The 22,595-nt window shown below is 33.6% G+C and overlaps 1 protein-coding gene across 1 annotated transcript; it reads left to right on the top strand.

The window, feature by feature from the left end:
* The first annotated feature begins 97 nt into the window (after positions 1–97).
* LOC124539685 (methenyltetrahydrofolate synthase domain-containing protein) lies at positions 98–22,343 on the top strand. Its single transcript, XM_047117010.1, has 13 exons — positions 98–298; positions 4,371–4,590; positions 12,362–12,522; positions 13,114–13,200; positions 13,721–13,809; positions 14,298–14,372; positions 14,959–15,074; positions 15,806–15,923; positions 17,933–18,103; positions 18,668–18,757; positions 18,843–18,893; positions 19,690–19,863; positions 20,753–22,343. The coding sequence occupies exons 1-13, from the start codon at positions 259–261 to the stop codon at positions 20,759–20,761; spliced, it is 1,401 nt and encodes a 466-aa protein (XP_046972966.1). The 5' UTR covers positions 98–258; the 3' UTR covers positions 20,762–22,343.
* Positions 22,344–22,595: the final 252 nt, after the last annotated feature.

Genomic DNA, 22,595 nt, shown 5'->3' with positions numbered 1-22,595 from the left:
ATTTTATTTTAAAAAAATATTTTCATTGCAACTTGTACAATAAGCGTATAAAGGAACGATGTCAATGTACTATTATAATGTTTGCATCATTGCGTTATGCGTTACGAAGTTGGTTGCATTTGTTTTTTATTCGCGTTCTATTTTTGTGTGTGACGGTCCTGTCGGGTTAAAAGGATATTATTTTGCAAAAAAATTGATGATATTCGTGTAGATCGAGAGTCATCTGAAAATTTCCTCCCGATTGCGAAACTAACTAAAATGCAGAACGGAGAAGAAACACCGGCAGCCGCAGAAACAGGTGAGTTTATTATTTGTTGTCGTAAATAATACAACAACAGTAGGAATCATTTTATTTTTCCATTAGGTACATGTAAAAACGATTAGTAAATTGCTAGAATATGTGTAAAACCATATAGATTTCTACTTCACGCATGTATTTGTTAATACCCACATATTTTTTTTGTTGAAATCGCGTGCAATATGCAGATCAAAATTGTTGTAGTTTTATAATTATAATTACGCGGTATAATTGTAATTTCACTTGCGTTTGTTTCGTGCTTTGATTTACCACTATTTGGGTGGTTTCTTCGCTTATAATTATTGGTACTGTTTGTAGCTTAATTGGAGTGTGAAATATGACTCACATTCCTGTGTGCTGCCCACCTATTGTAAAAATGTTTCTGATTTATTAACCTGTTAATTTATGTTCGACTAACTTGTATTTCTTTCACTTAATTGTATATACAAAAAATATGATCTATGATACTAATTAAACAAATATTTGAAACTACCTCCTGTTGATGATATTTGTTTAATTGGTTTGCTTTTAAAATCTGATAGATAAAATGATTGATATGGTATTATGAGATATTGTTTAAGTTAATTTCAAAATAAAATCATATATCAAAATGGTATATAAAAACATATTACAACACAAATTAAATTTGATGTACAAAAATGTTATTTGTATGAAGGTAGTTCAAAAAAAACTAACATGATCTTATTGAATATTTAAAAAAAAATAATATGTTATAGAAACTTTTCAAAGTTCCATATAATTTATAATATCATAAAAAAAGATACATTCAGCAATAAAAATGCCATAATTAGACATAATACTAGTAATGTCTCAAGTTTTGGCTACCATAGCTAATCACAAAGATTATTTTTCATAGACATTTTATATTGCACAAAACATATGTAGACTCTTTTTATCTTACTCTAATATTGATGGAATCAATGAGGCTCTCCATTTAATGTTTTCTTATATTCTGCTTACATATATACGGCAAATTTCTTAAAGCTAGCAATAATTTCTGTGTAACAACCTGCTCCGTACACTGCAGTCAGACTTAAACCTGGAATCTCAGTAATCCACAGCTTATTTTAAAACTCATAATCTAATAACAATATAATTTTATCAAAACTAACAAGAGCGTTTGAATGAACACCACAAGCAAATTAATAACCATAACAATTATGTAGAACTCGGTGAATCATGATGTTATACCGCTGGGTTAAAGTGGCCTCTTGGGGAACAGGCTTACTCCACCACACAACTTAAATAGTTGGATATCATATTGATCTTGAAAGATAATAAATCAATTATTAAATTTAATAAACAAAAAAAGGTACTCAGATAACTGATAAGTAAACATGTATCAATCGATCACTATCTTTTTTATTTTTATAAACATGATTCAAAAGAAAAATTTTCACTGATTATTGTAAATTATCTTTTTAAAATACAAGTAAGCTATTATTACTGTCACATACGTAGGGTATATTTACATTTTCAAATATAAGCATTGGGAAATAGGTAATTACTAATTAGTAATTTAACTTTACATTGTGGAATGTTGTCGTTCATGCATATTCAATCTTTGTTATTGTAATTCAAGAATTATATTGGTTATATTATTGTATGCAATGACCAAATATTTAGTATTATTTATATATTTTCTTTAATAAAGTTTTTGTTTTAGTATTCTGGAATGATCGAGTCTGAACTTGCAGTAGTTAATGTTTTATAGTAATGGTAAAATGTAATCTGGATAAACTTGTCAAAATATGATCATTAATTATAAATGATTATCTTTATAGATAAAACAATAAAAGATAAAAATGGGAAATATTAATTCTGCAAATGCTTATTTTTCTTTTATTTTATGTTAGCAATTATATTAAACACCTAGTATAAGTTTTTAAAATTTTCTCTTGATACTTGTTTTAAAGATTTTTCTGAAATATCAAGATATATTTCTGATTTAAAGATATTATTTTTCCAATTTGTTTATCCAAGTTCTAGAAATTCAAAGAATTATCACTTGTAATACTGATGTAAAAATACATATTGGAGTAAAAGAAATATGTTAGTATAGAAACATAATTAAATAGTATAATTTCAATAAAATAATAAATTGAAATGATGATACTATAAGTTTCTAGAGAGACCAATATTTCATTCTACCCTCAAACAACTATTGTTAATAATACTTATGATTATTAACAAATGTACGTAAACATAATGTAAATACAGAGAATACCAGTTCTATACAATAGAATTATGTATACAAGTGTAAAATTACACTGTGATGTTATGTCCTTGGGTTAGGTGCGCGAAGTTGAAACAATCGACCCATATACGTTTAGCTTTAAAAAATATATTTATTCCTAATTTTTCTTTACCTATACAAAAGGTAATTAATACTCCTTTAAAGTAACTGTCTGTCAAAAATCAAAATAAACTTTATTCAAGTGGGCTTTTACAGGCACTTTTGAATCGTCATTTAACAATTAAGTGAAGCTACCACCGGTTCGGAAAGTAGATTCTACCGAGAACGACCGACTTAAACTTTAGTAGTTACTCTTTTTCAACATTTAAAAAATACAAAGTCATGTTAGTTAATACAATTATTTAAATTAATATATCCTGCCTAGAAGTCAACAGGTATTAATTCGACGCTTTTTTATCATCTACAAAATCTTGTATCGAATAAAATGCCTTTTAATATGTTAGTATACCATTGCTTGATTTAGTCCTTATCTTATAATAATGTTCTGGAGTATAAATTATCGAATACGATATGAATTACGAACATAAATAACGCAGGTGAAAAGTTAGTAGTTTGATCTTAAACTCAAGTACACGAATTTCTAACTACAGGGTAACAATTTTTCTAATAAAATATAAAAAAGTATATGAATCATTTTATGAAGTATTAATAATCATTTTTATAATTGCGCAATCATTACTTTATAATTGTAGTCAGTCACAATTATTATCTTAATCGGAAGTTACATATTCTGGACATCCACTTTATGCGCTATCACTTTATCGCTATAAAAATGCTTCATTCAAATTACTAACTTAAATAAATAATCTGATAGAAACTATGCAACACTTCTCATATAACCAAATAATATCATATAACTAATAAATAGGTTACCTTACTAAAATCAATTATTATTACTACATTTTTTCACAAATGAAATTATTATGCAGGTAAATATTGTATTGAATTTAAAAACAAAATTTAAACAATACAGTAGTTAATTTTAATCAAAGCACTTTCAAAATTTTATTTACCTTTATTTTTTAAATACATGTATTAGCCAATCACAAACATAAAATGAGGCGTCTTATTTATTATTTTATATCTCTTAAAAAAGGCATATAGGGCATTGCATTGTTTAATTGTAAATAATAAATATACGTAATCTGTGCTTTCAAAAAAGATTTGCTTTTGAGTTAATTAAGAGTTTCTTCTCGGTTAAATAGAATTCACAATCGTATCTGCAACGAATTTATGATTGATGATGTAGAATTGCTTGCCAGTATTGATTGATTTATTCATAGATTATAAAATTGTTATTTTTTTTTAGTGTTTTTCTGTTATGTCAATTACCTTCATTTTCCAATATTAAATATGAATGTTTGAATCTAATTTAGTACTCGTTTATATTACAACAATTTTCTATTTGAACTTATATTGTTACTATTATTATTATCTATATATAACGTTATCGTTAGTTCGTCTAGGATCTATATATAACGGTATCGTTAGTTCGTCTAGGATCTACCCAGATCCTACGACTGCGGATCCCGAGATTCAGAGTACAAATCCTGAGTCTTAGGAGTACTTCGTTTTGTTGTAAAGATTATTTCAGTAACTACACTTTATTTGGATGCTTAATGCTAAAACTATTGGTCTTGCTCATGATGTTGTACCATTGGTTTATGTGGGCACTTGTGTTGGCGCACTATAATGCCACCTGCGCAGTAGGCAGTCTTATTGAAAATGACCACCGTGACCGACATCGGTCTGAAGGACATCATCATTATCCGTCTATTATATTCCTATTTACAGCGCCGACGCTGCCAGAGGAAATCACAAAGCAGTCGTTCCGGCTCAAGATATGGCGTCACTTGGAGACCAACGGCCTGGCGATGTTCCCTCGGCCCGTGTACAATCGTATACCGAATTTCAAAGGCGCCGCCGAGGCAGCAGCAAAGCTCGCCGAGCTTGATGTTTTCAAAAACGCGAACATTATCAAGGTCAACCCTGATAAACCCCAAGAGCCAGTCAGGTCAGTTTTAAACTTGTAGTTTTGCTTATAGATACTTTTGTAATGAGTCTGATTGCTGGAACTCCCGGTTTTTCAACTCTTCACAGTTTTAAAAGGACGTATGTGTTCAAATATGTGTTTGTATGTATGTATAAACACATATGTTCGTATGAATGACACATTTTAAGTACAAGTGACTAATTTCGTCCCACGTACAATTGCATAATGATTACAGAAGGCGAATATCGTAGTTAAATGGAACTTTGTATTTGGTTTCACACAATCTAATTTATTTTTCGTTACATACAATAACTGTGTCGTATGTACGGAAAACTTGATACATGAAATTTTCCGTACATACCGTAATAAGGAAACTATAGAAAAACTAATATCCCTCCTTCCGTCAGATACACATTTTCATGATATATTATATGAATATATAATATTTTTTGGAGTTTATGAAAGTATGTTTAATGTCATTCAATAGAAATTTTACGCCTCGTATTATTGTTCGATTTGATTTTTAATTCGACGTTTATTGAAAACTACAGACATTTAATATGGATTTGTTTGTTTTTAACATTTTCTTTAACTTTTATTGCTATTCGTTTAATGAAAACAAAAAAAAAGAAAAGATGTTGACTAGAGGAGAAAAGGTGCTTAACCGTTTTGTAATTGCATATATTATATATGTTATATACTATTTATAAATATGTAGTTAAATAGCGCGAACCAAAGTCGCCCTCTGTCTTTTAAACTATGAAAGAGATTAATGGGATTTAATGCAGAATGGGGAAGGTTTTTGTAAGTATAATTAATGCATATTACAGCAGATAAAAGCCTCGTATTTCAACTTTCGTAGCTGGCGAAAATAACCATTTATTTCTATCTTTCTACAATCTAAAAGAGTTGTGTATTTAACCCTTATAGTACCAGTGTAGATATATTTATCTTTTACGATTAAATAGTTGTGTTTTAAATAGTTTAGTGTCTTCTATAACAGATAATTGAAAGAAATTTAGTGTGATGTGAGTATTAATAGTTTAGTGAGAAATTTTTCGTTAATTTGGTTAGTCAGCTGTGTTTCTTATGTATGTCACGATAAAAAGTACGATGACCCTGGATTTGGACGGATTATTTCTGTCTCGATGGTGTGTATCGTTTAGCGTCGATCTATTTACTATGATGAAAATAGTTTCATTTAAAATGAATATATTTGAAACAAAAATAAAATAATAAATATTTTATGACAATTACAGTACCCGTTATACTTGGGTCTATACGCAGCGATTAACATTAGACTATGTGGATGCTTTTCCTACTAAATTCCCTCCATCATTAAAGCGCTGTTCCCATTAATGGAACGATGACTCTTCCAACGCCTACGGATTCAAAAGAAATTGATTGTATTATTTAAAAAAAAAAACGCTATAAAGCTTAAATTTAATCGAAATTAGACGTATGTTGCCAGTATACTGTCTGTAACATTACATATACATCGAAAATAAGATATACTTTAAAAGATAATAGACTAGTCGTTGAAATGTGTGATTCGAACCCTTAGTCTAGTTTAGATTGGTTCGTTCCATCTATTTTGGTCTATGTCTCTATCTATTCGTCTACAGATTTTTTATGGTGCGAATGTTCGAAGCGAGACAGTGAACTGACTAATCTATTTTTGATGGAAAATGTAATATATATATTTTAAATACGAATGCTTTAGAAAAAGTTTTGTCACCCGTCTAATGTCAATTCATTCTTATTTTATTTATTTATCTAAATACTTTATCGACCACCAACAAGTAAATTGGACAAAAGGCGGACTTAATGCTTGAAGATATTATCTGCCAGTCAAACTTTGGGTCAAACCGAAAACCATTACGGCGGTAATTAGTAATTTGCTTGGATTTAATTAAATTAATACTAAAAATACCTACATACACATATAGTATCCAAACAATAAATACATATTCTTGGTCGAAGCCAGAGTTAAAGCGTCGTTCGACTCTCAATTTAGTATGAAGTAGGTATCTATATATAAATAGGTAAAACAAAACAACGTTATGTATAAATAGACAAAGGCAAAACAGTCCAGTAACTTTCCTCTTCTGTTTGTCAACCGATTTTCTTTTTTTTTATTTTGTTAGCTATTGCTGAGTGTTGGTGTATAAATATTGGATATTTTTATGGTATCGGTAGGATTCAGTTCAACTGAGCTACCTAATGGTGGTATCCATTTCTTACTTAACTAAGATGTTATGTCTGTGAGTAGTTACATTGACACGCACAGTGCACACCCTTCAAAACCGGAAAAAAATATTACAAAGTACAGAGTCGAGATGGCCCAGTGGTAAGAACGCGCGTAACTTAACCGATGATTGCGGGTTCAAACCCAGGCAAGCACCGATGATTCATGTGCTTAATTTGTCTTTATAATTCATCTCGTGCTCAGCGGTGAAGGAAAACATCGTGAGGAAACCTGCATGTGACAAATTTCATAGAAATTCTGCCACTTGTGTATTCCATCAACCCGCATTGGAACAGCGTGGTGGAATATGTTCCAAAACCCTTATCCTCAAAGGGAGAGGAGGTCTTTAGCCCAGCAGCGGGAATTTACATCCTGTTGTTGATTGCTTCTTGCTTTTTTGTGATAGAATGTTTGTTGAGTGGGGTGTTAGCTACCCTGCCGGTTTGCATATAGCCCTCCCACCAAGTGAAGGGAATAAAAAATGTTCGAAACAACCAATTTTCATATAAGTATATTTTTCTCAAATATGTAATAACATTAAATGATATACTTCGTTTATGATATAGGTATTTGTTGACTTGACTAATTATTAAAAAGTCTTTGATTTATTTTATCAATAATAGAAGTATAAATAATTAAACACCGTTATATCCAGTCAATGTAACGGTTTGCGTTAGTTATAATGACTGTTACGCAAAACGCAACCAATATCTTGGGTAATTTATTTTATATCCTGCCTTTTATAACTGCCTAACTTATATAACGCGAAACGTACAATGTACATGCTATATGAATTTATTACACGATCTATACTTTAAATATGATATAGTACTAGTTGCCTGCGGCTTTGCTCGCGTTTTAGAGTGTTTGTTGTCATGTGTTAGGCAAAAAGTAGCCTCTGTCCCTTCCTGGAGTTCAAGTTTTTTTTTTATGGTATATGTTGGCCGACGAGCATATGGGCCACCTGATGGTAAGTGGCCACCATCGCCCATTGACAATGACGCTGTAAGAAATATCAACTATTCCTTACATCGTCAATGTGCGACCAACCTTGGGAACTAAGATGTTATGTCCCTTGTGCCTGTAGTTACACTGACTCACTCATCCTTCAGACCGGAACACAACAATACTGTTAGTTGGCGGTAGAATAACTGATGAGTGGGTGGTACCTACCCAGAAGGGCTTGCACAAAGCCCTACCATCAAGTACCAAGTTTGCTTCATATCAAATTTCATCAAATTCGGTTCAGCGATATGGCCGTGAAAGAGCGACAAACAGACAGACAGTTACTTTCACACTTATAATATTAATCTATATTAGATTCATATAAAAACTTGATTTGAATTTTTGTGCATAGGAAAATGTTAGTAAGGTATGTGGATACTGAAAATACTATGGGTATGTCGCGGTAGTAGATTGCAAAAAATAGCATATGTAAGAACTCTTTACTAGAAAATATAAATATACATAATACGTAAATAAAAAAATGAAATGTTAAATTACATTAGATTTTCTTTAATAATGTAGTATGCTCTTTTTAATGCTTAGTTTGATAATTACTTAATGATTGAGTTGGATACATCCGGTAGGAAAGGTCTGGAAAAGTCTGTTTACATAAAACTCATTATGTAACTGTTTTGTATTTGAGTTTCTCCTTTACTTCCTCTATTTAAATGCAATAAATTTCACCTTCGTTCAACAATTTAATTTTATATTTGTTTCGAATAATTTTATTCATATTATTAGAAAACGACCTCCGTGGTCGAGTAGTGTGTTTTCATGGGTACGCCATTACGAAGTCCCGGGTTCGATTCCCGGCCGAGTCGATGTAGAATAAGTCCATTAATTTTCTATCTTGTCTTGGGTCTTGGCGTTTGTGGTGCCGTCGTTACTTCTGATTATCCATAACACAATTGCTTTAGCTACTAACATTGAGATCAGAGTAATGTATGTGATGTTGAAGTATATAAAGTCGAGACTATATTTAAATATATAATGAAGTAAATAACAGATTTTGTTGAAGGTGCATGTATTATGACCTAGTAATCAAATAGATAACCCGGAGACCTCGTGTTCATATTATTTAATATAACACCAAACATTAGATAACAAATGTTTGCTTTGACACAATGCTGTCGACCTCGAGGCAGGAAGACAATGTAAGGACAAATACTATGCTCGTCATAGAGCCATTGGAATCTTATATGATGCTATAGTAACATATATATTCAGTTATAGTCATCCCTTTGCCCTGCGTGACCTGCTTTTATGTCTTTGTAGCTGTTTTATTAGTAAAATATCTATTAAATAAATTTTGAGGATATTTACTTTTTGAGCCGAGATGTCCCGGTGATTAGAACGCGTGCACCTTAATCGAATATATATGTGCCTAATTTGTGTTTATAATTCATCCCTTGCTCGGCGGTGAAGGAAAACATCGTGAGCAAAGCTGCATGAATTAATTTTCATAGAAATTCGACCACATGTGTGTTCCACCAAACCCGCATTTGAACAAGAACAGCGTGGTTGAATATGTTCCAAACCTTCTCCTCAAATGGAGAGGTTGATGTTACTTTTTGTTGCGTTTAGTTCTGGAGAGGAGAGGTGTGTTACATTTTAGTTATGTAAAAATTAGGCTCCTTTGGGTTCTGGCTTGCTAAATACCACATTTAATCTATTTCGGTTCAGTGGTCGAAAAGTCGAGAAAGCGTATCAGACGGTTACTTTCGAATTTATAATATTATTATAGATTAAAAACTACCTAATTGTTTGTTTTGTTGATCCGATTGCGTGCTTGTCTATCCGATTTTTTTGGTGATGATCCTCACTTCAGAATCATTAACGATATCGACGAAAATACACAAAATATATATGTATAGCAAATATCCGTTGTATATTAAAAAAATATGTGTTTTTTATGAAGAATAGTTTATACACTTACTTAAATATGATTGTCATTTTAATACTTATTTTCTATTCTTACGTCGATACATCGATGATATATATTTGTTTAATCGTGTTTAATGATCTTTAACTATACATATTTATACACAGTGACTATTGTTCAAAAGTAAATTCACCTATCCAAACAATATCGTTCAGGCGGTTTACGAAATGTCGCCTAAAATGTAAAATGGCAAGGTCTTTTAAAAGCTATAATTAATGCGACTTTCTCGCTCGGCCTTTTAAACTTATTTAGCGTTCTCTAACACCCACCCTTTACTGCGATCATACTTGCTTATATCATTTTATAAATACACAAACGACCCGCCTCAGCTTCGCACTGGTGCAAGACTGATACTAAATAAACTGAGGAATTTATTTATTTACGACATCACGTAAGAAAGTTGTAAAATTATCTGTGTTTCTTTTACTATATTGTCCATGTATTATATGCAGAAACCTTCGTTTTGAATCACTTAGTCTGATAAAAAAAAATGCGTAAAAAATCCGTTGCGTTCTTTAAGCAAGGTAAGGTATAAGCGTACATAGGATACTGACAGCGGTAAGCGACTCTGTTTAATACAATAAAATGATGTTATATCTTATAGTTGCGTAGGATGATTGGACCAATCGGATATTAATGTTTATAAAATGGTAACTTTTGTTTATTTTTCCCCATGCACGTAAATACTATTAGTCCGCTTGATATGATTTTATTTATGGGAATGAATATTAATGGGAATAGTTTATAGCTTCGTGACTTACATGGGCTATGTAATTTCCGTTGAAGTAGACAATGTAGTCGGATTATGCTATGTCGTAGGTATATAAAAACAATATCTGCATGATTTGTAAATGTTCAGAAGTGTACAGAATATTCGGCGCGGCGACATCAGAAACATATTTTATATATGTGCTTTGTTGCTTTAGCGCTTTGGAGGCTACGTATTTCGAGGTTCTACTACAACAACACAAAACACACATTTACAGTAGTTTTCAAATTACTTTTGTCATCTTTGCATTAGTCCTATATATTATAAATAAATATATATATTTATAGTTTCTTATCTTTACTCAGAAGTGGCTCCTTGTTTAATTGATATTAGTTGTTCAAATACACGAAGAATACATCAGTCGTTGTTGAAACGCCCTAAATAAAATATATAAAATTTTAAAATAAATTAAAAGAGTAATGTATTTATATGTACGACTGCTGGACAATAATAGGAACATGGCTAGATTATCCATTATTGGTCCCTAGGCAGACCATAAACTGGAGTATAATGGTAAAGAAAAATATTTTTTAATGAAATTTTTGACAATATATTTATCTTGTATTAGATTACACAATCGTAAATATGAATAAAATTGCGCTCTGGTAGATATAATGTATATATGTAAAGTATTTTAGGAAGCTAGAAAAGAGTTAAGAGGACTCTAGACGGGTTTACCTAGTCGTCCTGACATGGTTCAAAAACATTCCACATGACACATGCAGGTTACCTTACGAAATTTTCCCTCGCTCGTAAGACACACTGTAACACAAATTAAGCACATGTTTACCCAGTGGTTCGATTAAGATTCACATGTTCTAACAACCGGGCCATCTCGGCTAGAGAGTAATTAATTACACTTCGCAGATTAAAAACCAATCAGTGTTACTTTATAATGACGAGTAGGTAAAAACTGACACGTGTTATATATTTAATTGATACGAACGTCTATTTTATATTTTCTGTCCAACGTTAATTGGTTACATAGATAAAAGTATGTTTGCATTTATTTGACGCCATCACTAAAATTAGTATGTAAATATTGTCTAATTCGTATTTTGTTTCACTTTAATTAATATCTTCTTATATCTTAATAACCTCTCAAGATATGATTAATTAGTGATTTATATTGATTTTGTAAATAAATCTAATACTTAAACCAGTGTATCGACTGGCACAATACAATACTGAGGAATTTTTACACGGAATATTTTTAAGGTTCTTGAATTTATGTATGTATGTGAATTGCTTCCATCCACCTTTCATGTCCTAGCCGATTTGGATGTATAGGCTATTTGATTGTTTTTTAAAATCAATTTTATATTATTAAGTAGAAGTTAAGGAACCCAGTAATAGTTGTGTTTTTTATTTCTAGTACATATTTGCCGAAAAATATCATATTAAAAATTCCATATTTAAATAGCGCGCAAAAACGCTACTTGCACAATATGGCGCTGCAATGGGGTCGGTGACGTCACTTTCCTGTATTTCAATCTGTGGTACATATAGTAGAAAAGCAAAGTTTACAAGAAAGTGACTTCATCATAAGCCCGGCCAATCAGGAGCGTTTTGTGTCACGTGACAAACATTTGAGAAACTGCATTTTTATTTATGGATTTTTTAATAAATTAAGTATTATTTTCGACTTTCGTTAGTAAATAAACATTTTTAAACTCATAATATACACTGATTACATTAATTCACAATTTATTTTTCGCATTGTCAAATAGCCTATTCCGAGTGATACTGGCTATAAATTCGTTAAGGATTTTTAAAGTAAAAACTCGTTACTGGATTTCTCTGACAATTATGTACTCTTATGTTTCAGGGTCATTTGCCTAGAGAAACACAAGACCTTGTATGTCCCGGTGCCGCGTTTGCAGAATGGTTTCCTCAACCGCTTGGTGTTGCCCGAAGGAGAGACCAGGCCGGCGGCGATCAGAAAGGCGGTGTCTCGTAACGGCATGGAGACTTTTGGACAGCCATTGAGTAAGTTGACTCAATAGTAATAAGAGTTATGTCTTACATGTTTAGGTGATTGTTTTTTTTTTATCTTGTAGAAAGGACTTAAGTACAATACTTTGTAAATTGCTTGGATGTTTGATCTATAAAAGTAAAGTAAAGTACTGTTGCTTGCTTGCTGTAATTTTCCCACTGCTAGGATAAGGCCTCCTCTTCCATTAAGGAGAGGGTTTGGAACATATTCGATGAAGTTAGACTCATGCAGCTTTCCTCACGATGTTCACTAATTTAATTTTATGAATATATATATATATATGGTGCTTGCCTGGGTTTGAACCCGCAATCATCCTAAATTATTATATTGTTTCATAAAATTAAATTAGTGACGAGTATACGAGACAAGCATTTTTGATCAAACTGACAGAAAAGCATATTTTTGGAGGTATCAATAGAAGAATTGAATATACGCAATTAAAACTTACTTATTCAAGTATCCCAAAATATTCATTGAGGCGATGGATCGATCCATCTTATATAAGCCTGCCAGTTTGGGTATTTATATTTAAATAAATTAGGTACGTACATAATTAACACGGAAATCAAATCGTGATTTTACAGGTATCGAAGACTCCGTCTCTTTAGATCTTGTAGTGATGGGGTCGGTCGCGGTATCGAAGGAGGGTTATCGTATCGGCAAAGGAAAAGGTAAGAAACTATTACTAATAATTTGTAATCCATTAAAAATGTCATAGATTAGAGATACTAGATTCTAGTAGTACACTTACTTACTTTTTTTTTTCGGTTTGAGCTTCATTTTATAAGAGATAGACAATTTTTAAAGGACCATTTATTTTGCTACACACATACATTACATAGATTATACACAAGAAAATAATTAAATTTATAGAACACAGTGTAGGTAGCAAGGGGTTAATCTCAGTATAATCTGTGCAATGCACAGCACTGATTTTCAGATGGCCCCTGACTATTGGGTAAACATAAACACATGCGCGCACACGATAAAATAAATAAATGAAATTATAAGAACAAAAAACTAAAACGCCCTTATCCGTGAGTAAAAAAAAAAACATATTACACAAAAAGAAAAACATCACAAGAAACTTATCTATTAATTGAAATTATCTACGAATGTCTTGTTCACGAGACTGAAAATCTTATATGTGTTTTGTATATATATGTTATATATTTTTTTATATATAATCAGGTTATGGCGACTTGGAGTTTGGACTGATGATGCACATGAAAGCAATCAAACCGAACACGCTGGTCGCGACAACCGTACACGATTGTCAGGTACACAAATTAGACTATTATCTATTTTCTTTTGGCTTTTATTTCAATTTTAGTTTGTAATATAAAGATAGTTAATATATATGTGTTTACATTTTACCACATATTAATATTTTTTTAAATATCACTTGGTGGTAGGGCTTTGTGCAAGCCCGTCTGGGTAGGTACCACCCACTCGTCAGTTATTCTACCGCCAAATAACAGTACTCAGTATTGTTGTGTTCCGGTTTGAAGGGTGAGTGAGCCAGTGTAACTACAGGCAGAAGGGACGTAACATCTTAGTTCCCAAGGTTGGTGGCACATTGACGATGTAAGGAATAGTTAATATTTCTTACAGCGTCATTGTCTATGGGTGATGGTGATCACTACCATCAGGTGGTCCATATGCTCGTCCGCCAATCTATTCGAAAAAAAAAACCATATATTAATTAATTTTTAAATATCTTAATCGTAATATAAGAATTATAAATAGTGTCTTAATTTATTTTTAGGTATTCGATACTCTACCAGCTGAATTGTTCGGGCCTCATGATGTCCCCATAGATCTTATCATCACACCAACCCAGGTAATAACCAATAGACTATACAATACTATTATACGCGCGCACGCGCACACACACACACACACACACACACACACACACACACACACACACACACACACACACACACAAACACACGCACGCACACACACACGCACACGCACACGCACACGCACACACGCGCACACACACACACACACACACACACACACACACACACACACACACACACACACACACAAACACACACACGCACACAAACACACATACGCACACAAACAAACACACAAACAAACAAACACACACACGCACACAAACAAACACACACACACAAACAAACACACGCACACAAACAAACACACACACACACACACACACACACACACACACACACACACACACACACACACACACACACACACACACACACACACACACACACACACACACACACACACACACACACATAGACCTACATACATACATACAATTTAGATTTATATACTTACACATTTATTATACTCTTACAAGTTTCCTATACCCTATGTGTTTATTTTATTAGCTGAAATCGGTCAGGCATGGAATTGATTATTCAACTGTAAATTTTCAGGTGATTGAAACTCAGCGCATGAGCCAGAGGCCAGTGGGCATCCTGTGGCATCTCCTGTCGAACCGCCGCATACAACTCATGCCCGTGCTCGGACAGCTGAGGGATATCGAAATGCTGTGAGTGTCGTTTGTTTGTTTTTATATGATGATATTACTATTTTTTAGTCATGTTTTAGTTTATAATCTGTTAATTCTTAATTTTATTGTATTTTTTTTTATTATGTAATTTACCAATTTTTGAAATTTAAATGTGTTTGAGTAATAGAGCAATGTCGCTTTGTTACACTGCATAAATGCACTACAGTTTTACACTATTGCAATTTGCCGTTCACATCTCGTTAATGATGCAATATGACCTTGAATAAATTAAATACTATCGCAGTTTACAGTTTACATCTTGTTAATGATGCAATAATGCTCGAATAAATGAAATTAAACTATTACTAAATTATATAGAAAAAAAGCAAACCCATGTTGTAGGCCTATAGAGAGTAACTTACTGATCTTACGGTATCGACCTAAGAGAATAGGCAATCGTAGTAGCAATGTGTCCGGTAGTAACTTACCGACGTTACGGTATCGACCTAAGATAATGTGGTACCCGTAGTAGCAATGTGTCCGGTAGTAACTTACCGACGTTACGGTATCGACCTAAGATAATGTGGTACCCGTAGTAGCAATGTGTCCGGTAGTAACTTACCGACGTTACGGTATCGACCTAAGATAATGTGGTACCCGTAGTAGCAATGTGTCCGGTAGTAACTTACCGACGTTACGGTATCGACCTAAGATAATGTGGTACCCGTAGTAGCAATGTGTCCGGTAGTAATATTAATGTGTCGTGTCAGCGCGGGGCGCGTGTGCACGCTGAAGGAGGACGACACGGACGTTGAGGAGCGCGCGGGCGCGGCGCGACGACGCACGCGCCGACGCACGCGCTCGCACAAGAGCCACAGCGAGGGGGAGGTACGTAGCGACTCCATAGTAGAACAATGAGCTGTATAATTTATTACATTGAACAATTATACTCTGTGACTGAACGAACACTGCAAAGTGCTCGAAACGTCGGGATGTTTAAAAATAATTAATATACGCGATTCATCCGTTATAATTAGTTTTATTTAAATGTGTAATAATCGCGAAAATAGAAAGAGCTATATAATTTAATAATTATAACGGCGTGACATGCTAGATTTAACGTTTTTATACAAATCTCTAAATAGTTTATATGATAATTCTTTTCTAGTTTCTAGAATAAATTTAAATGTTCCTGCTAGATACCCACGAAAACCGATAGCGCCATTAGTAAGACCTTTTCGTAAAACCGTCTTAGGAAGTAACTCACCTGTGGCACGTTTTTGTAAAATCTTAAACGAGCACAGTGCCTCCCTTGATCCATTTGGTGACTCTTTATCTAAGTTCCGTAAGAAAATGTTAGAATTATTAGCCATTTGATTGTTATTGTTTCGTTATCATTTTTTTTTTAAAATCTCTTTTTTTTTTGCAAATCTTTTTGTTAAGTATATTTTTTTTTTGTAACTTTTCAATTAGCATAATATTTTTAAACTTGTAAATGTACATATTTTTATCGTGTAAGCTCCTTTCATATCCACATTGCATGAGGTATTCTCCTTTATAGGTAATGCATTTAGTTTTAAGCTTTATGTTGTTATTGTTACTAATATTGTGTTAATGTATTTACTCCTGGAGGATCTTAATAAATAAATAAATAAATAAATACATTGAACAATTATACTCTGTGATTTTGTATGGTACAAATATTACATTAACATTGTTGTTTACTTGGTTTTGTTGAGTTCCGCGAGGGGGAGGTACGAACCGCCTCCATAGTAGAAACAAAGACCTGTATAATTTAATACGTTGAACAATGATGCTCTGTGATTTTGTATGGTACAAATATTACATAAACATTGTTGTTTACTTGGTTTTGTTGAGTTCCGCGAGGGGGAGGTACGAACCGCCTCCATAGTAGAAACAAAGAGCTGTATAATTTAATACATTGAACAATTATACTCTGTGATTTTGTATGGTACAAATCCTACTACTATTATAAAGGCGAAAGTTTGTATGTATGGATGTTTGTTACTCTTTAACGTAAAAACTACTGAATGGATTTGAATGAAACTTTACCACAATATAGCTTATACATCAGAATAACACATAGGCTACAATTTTTGAGGTTTCTAATGTGAGGTCGTAAAAAAACACATTTTTTGCGCTTACATTGCAAACGCTGACTGAATCCTACAAGATAGATCAAAACGATGTACTACAGTATTGTACAACTTAAAAAGGTCTACAAAAAAGTCCGTGATGGTATATGTTTATCTCTTAGGAATAACCCACAATAACAATTTTTTATCGTTTACTTTGTACGAGAAATAATGTCTTATTTACGAAGCGATTTTAAGCGATTACTAGAATAGACGGGACGAACCTGAAGTCCACGCGAACGAAGTCGCGGGCAAAAGCTAGTATTACATAAACATTGTTGTTTACTTGGTTTTGTTGAGTTCCCGTTTGAAGGTCGACTGGGTCAGTGTAACTATAGGCGCATTATGAGTTTAAAATGGTTATTTACTAACGAAACTTGAAAGTAATACTTAATTTATTCAAAAATCAATAAATAAAAATGCATTTTTTCAAACGTTTATCACGTGACACAAAACGCTCCTGATTGGCCTTAAGATTCAGTCACTTTCTTGTAGACCTTGCTTTTCTACTATATGTACCACAGATTGAAATACAGCAAAGTGACGTCACCGTCACCATTGCAGCGCCATATTGTCCAAGCAGCGTTTTCGCGCGTTATTTAAATATGGAATTTTTATTATGAAGATTTTTCGGCAAAAATGTACTAGAAATAAAAATATTTACTTTTACTGTGTTCCTTAACCTCTACTTAATAATATAAAATGGATAAAAGTTATATTTTAATTAAACCTTGCTCCCAGGGCAATACCACGGAGGGCGAGGAAGGCAAGTTGTTCAAATCCCGTCGCTCCCAACGCCGTCGCAACAGCAACAAGTCGGTCAGCAAGGACGGTAAGGAAGGCAAGGAGGGTAAAGAGGACAAACCGAGGCGTCCGAGGCGCCCGAAGCCCGTGATCGACTTCTCTGTCAAGGTACGAGACAAATCCGATAGTTTATCTGATATTCATGTGATCAATAAACTTATTACATTGTGTAATTGATATGTGAAATAAATGACTTCCTCCAGAAGATACAGGAATAGTGCTTTGAGTTGATTGATGAGTATGAGTGCAATAAACAAGCAACAACAACAGCCTGTAAATTCCCACTGCTGGGCTAAAGGCCTCCTCTCCCTTTAAGGAGAAGGTTTGGAACATATTGCACCACGCTGTTCAAATGCGTGTTGGTGGAATACACATGTGGCAGAATTTCTATGAAATTTGTCACATGCAGGTTTCCTCACGATGTTTTCCTTCACTGATGAGCACGAGATGAATTATAAAGACAAATTAAGCACATGTATCAGCGGTGCTTGCCTGAGTTTGAACCCGCAATCATCGGTTAAGATGCACGCGTAACCACTGGGCCATCTCGACTCTGTATATACATATAATAAACAAGCACGTACTTACAAATAAGCCGAATTGTATCATTGTAGTTTTAACTTATATTGTGTTTATTCTTCTTATTTCTTATGATACGTATTATTTTTTCAGATATCGAATATCAGTCCCAACACTCGGGTGCGCGATTTGAAGCAGGCGTTGTCCGAACGTGGCGTGAAACCACAAGTTATGATCTGGAAGGTAAATTATTTTCTTGTGACAATTTTACCTTTTCTCTTTATTACATTAAAAAAACCCGTTATAAAAATACTTAATTCTTTCACAGGGCTTCCGTGGATTCTGTTATTTACATTTCTTCAAGCCAGGACCACAAAAGGTATTTAAGACTGTACAATGTTTCTTCATAAATAATATTATAATCTATACATATAATAAAATTGGCGTGTCTGTTTGTAACATTAAAATAACCCTTTTTTACGCAATGCATATGTATGTGTACACGGTACATATATCAAAATAACATTTTTTACAATTTTTGTCTGTCTGTTTGTTCCGGCTAATCTCTGGAACGGCTGGACTGATTTTGACGAACTTTCACCGGCAGATAACTGATATAATAACGAGTAACTTAGGCTACTGTCATATCCTTTAGAATATAGAATATAGTTCCTTAGCAACGTATGTTACGTATTAACGTATGTAACGTATGTATATATGGAATAAAATGCGTTATAAAATTACGAATTATTATTTTATTTACTAAAAACATATTATCTATAAAATTTATTTTGTTAAACTCAAACTCGTACAAGGTCTTGGTGGTAGGGCTTTGTGCAAGCCCGTCTGGGTAGGTACCACCCACTCATCAGTTATTCTACCGCCAAACAACAGTACTCAGTATTGTTGTGTTCCGGTCTGAAGGGTGAATGAGCCTGTGTAACTACAGGCACAAGGGACATAACATCTTAGTTCCCAAGGTTGGTGGCACATTGACGATGTATGGAATAGTTAATAATTCTTTCAGCGTTAATGTCTATGGGCGATGGTGACCACTTACCATCAGGTAGCCCATATGCTCGTTCGCCAACCTATACCATTAAAAAAAAGGTCGCTGGTACAGCTGATCGCGTTTCCGTTAGTGTGACAGTTGTGTGTGTGTGTGTTGTTCGCAGGGCGAGGGCGACAGCGTGCCGGCGGCGAGCATGGAGAGCGTGTTGGCCGCGCTGGCGCAGATGTCGGTGGGCGGCTCGGGCGGCGCGCCCGACGAGCCGCGCGACGACAAGCCGCGCCTGCTCTGCGTCGAGCCCGCCCCCCCGCGCGCCGCGCCCGCGCCCGCCGCGCCCGAGGCACGTGCACGCTCACATGGGAAAACGTCATGTGTCTAATTTCATTGAATTTAGACACATGTGTATTTCACTTTGGAACAGCGTGGTGGATTATGTTCTAAATCTTCTCCTCAAAGGGAGGGGTGGGGGAATTTACTGGCTGTTGTTGTTGTTGTAATAAGAATAAATATAAACAAATATATGTCGGTGGGCGGGTCGGACGGCGCGCGCGACGACAAGCCGCGCCTGCTCTGCGTCGAGCCCGCGCCCGAAGCACGTGCACGCTCACATAGGAAAACGTCATGAGGAAATTTGCATGTGTCTAATTTCATTGAAATTCAGCCACATGGGTATTTCACTTTAGAACGGTGTGGTGGAATATGTTCTAAATCTTCTCCTCAAAGGGAGGGGTGGGGCAATTTACTGGCTGTTGTTGTTGTTGTTGTAATAAGAATAAATAATAAAAATGTCTTTGTCCGTGTTCGGATAGTGTGAACGCCGGTTTTCAAGGTTCACCATTCCGTTGGTTCCGGGTTCGATTCCCGGTCTAATCGATGTAGAAAAAGTTAATTAGTTTTCTATGTCATCTTGGGTCTGGGTGTTTGTAGCACTGTCGTTACTTCTGGTTTTTCATAACTCTAGTCCTGTAGCTACTTACATTCGGATCAGAGTATTGTATGTGATGTTGGTTTTTTATATCTGGATTAGTTTCGAAAATAGTTCTATGGTCTAACTGTCGATAAATTACATACGTTTTACTTTCATGCCGCGTAATTTGCTCATAGCTCGTAATCGAAGTTACTTTAGATAGATTAGATAACGGCATTATAGATATACCAACCACACTAGAAGGTAGATCTATGGGAAATACTTTTTGTATATAATTTAATGGCAACAAATAAATTTTCAGGTGCACTAATCCCTGCGAGCCGAAGCGATCGACGCGGAGTCCCAGCATTATAATAATTTCTAAACACGCATATGAACGTTGCTCGCTTTATTTGCACATCGGACGGGCTCCTGTCGCATTCCGATACTAATTGTTTTAGCTTTAAGGGTGATTTTTGTTTGTGTCGTGCCGCTCTGCGACGTTTGCGTAGCTATAAGCGAAGCCGGATGAATGGGTATGTAATGTAGGACCATTTCTCGCTAAGTTAATATAAATATTTAGTATATCAAGATTTGTCAAGCATCTACTGAAATATATAGTTATATATACATAGAGTTAAACAGTGAATTCACTGTGACATGGTTTTAAATTACATTATTTCCGTTAAGTTTTGTTGAAGTTTCTATTGAATTTAATTGTTATCAAAGATGATTTTTTTTATTGTTGTATCGGAATCCTTCATCAAACCTCAACGTTCGTGCGCTTCGATGTTTTTTGTTTTTCTCATTCGCGTGGCACGACACATTGGTTAGAGAGAGTGAGCTATATTTACAAAGAATACGAAAATATATCTTTATGAATGTTTTAGTTGTTTCTCTAGTCTTAATGTTAGATTATATATAAATATGTTTACGACTCCTCGTTTTCAATGCAAATACTTTAAGCATTCTTCCATAATTGTAAAAGATGCTATATTTTAGTATAGAGAAGTTTCATTGAAGATTTTATTAAAGAAAATATTAAGGTGCTTTCGTAAACGGGACTCCGAACGTGTTTTATTAAATTAGTTTAAAAAGGATTTGATTAGTTTTAAGAATATTTATTTTGAAAGTCTTCAAGCGTTCGGACTCCCGTTTTAGTCTTGTATATTTGTGCCAACTTGCAAACGCGATATTTTTAATAGAGTTTAAAGTATATATATGTATATATACATATTTCTCTTACATGTTAGTGATGTGAATTGATGTAACTTACATATCGATGTGAAAGGTTGGTATAAATATTTTTTTAACTAAACTTTACTTTTTTTCAGTATTAGGTATCGAGTTATTTATGACTCACAGAGTTAATATATACGTCATAATAATATATTTAAATTATTTACGCGAAAATTAACTTCGCAAGTCCTGTGGTCTCTTAGATTGAAAAAAAAAATACATATTTTGTATAGGAATTTGGGATTTGTATTGATGTATTTTTCGAAAATTTTCGTTACACTCTGACAGAGTAGGTACGTAGCTTCGTATACGAAAAACAAAAATGCATTTTTCTCATTTAGATGTAGACCGTCAACTTGGTATTTTTGTTTTGTTTTTATCGTAGAATATTTTATGAAATGCAAATACACATATTTACATATCTCTGCTGATTTATTAGAACTGTTTTCTATTTAAATATTTGAAACAATATGTTATCTGTTTTAAATGGCGCCTTGAAAAACGCACACATTGCTTTATTAAGTTTTCAAATTATGTCGTCACTAAGCATAATATCTATGGCTTATTGTTAACACTGCTGTGTAACTTTTTTTTTTGTAATTCTATAACGTTGAGTAGCGAGCATGATTTTTTTTTGTTTTGTATTTTTTTTTTAATAAATTTATTTAACACTTTGTTCTTTTTTTTTTCGTTGACCTTTTTTGAAGTTAGAGATATTAATTAATCTTGATATTTGAAACTGAATGTTGTGATGTAAAACAGATAGTTGAAAGTCAAATTATATTCTATTTTTCTAGAGAATCGGTGTTTTATTGGTATGTCTAAAGTGTATAGTGTTTATAAATCTATCATAAGTACATATATGCTTTGTTTGGGCAAAGTTTTAGAATATAGAAGTGTCTCTTACCGTCTTAAAGTATGCTAGA

Source organism: Vanessa cardui, chromosome 23 (assembly GCF_905220365.1).
Source record: "Vanessa cardui chromosome 23, ilVanCard2.1, whole genome shotgun sequence".
Taxonomy (NCBI): Eukaryota; Metazoa; Arthropoda; class Insecta; order Lepidoptera; family Nymphalidae; genus Vanessa; species Vanessa cardui.
This window is presented reverse-complemented; position numbering and strand designations above follow the sequence as displayed.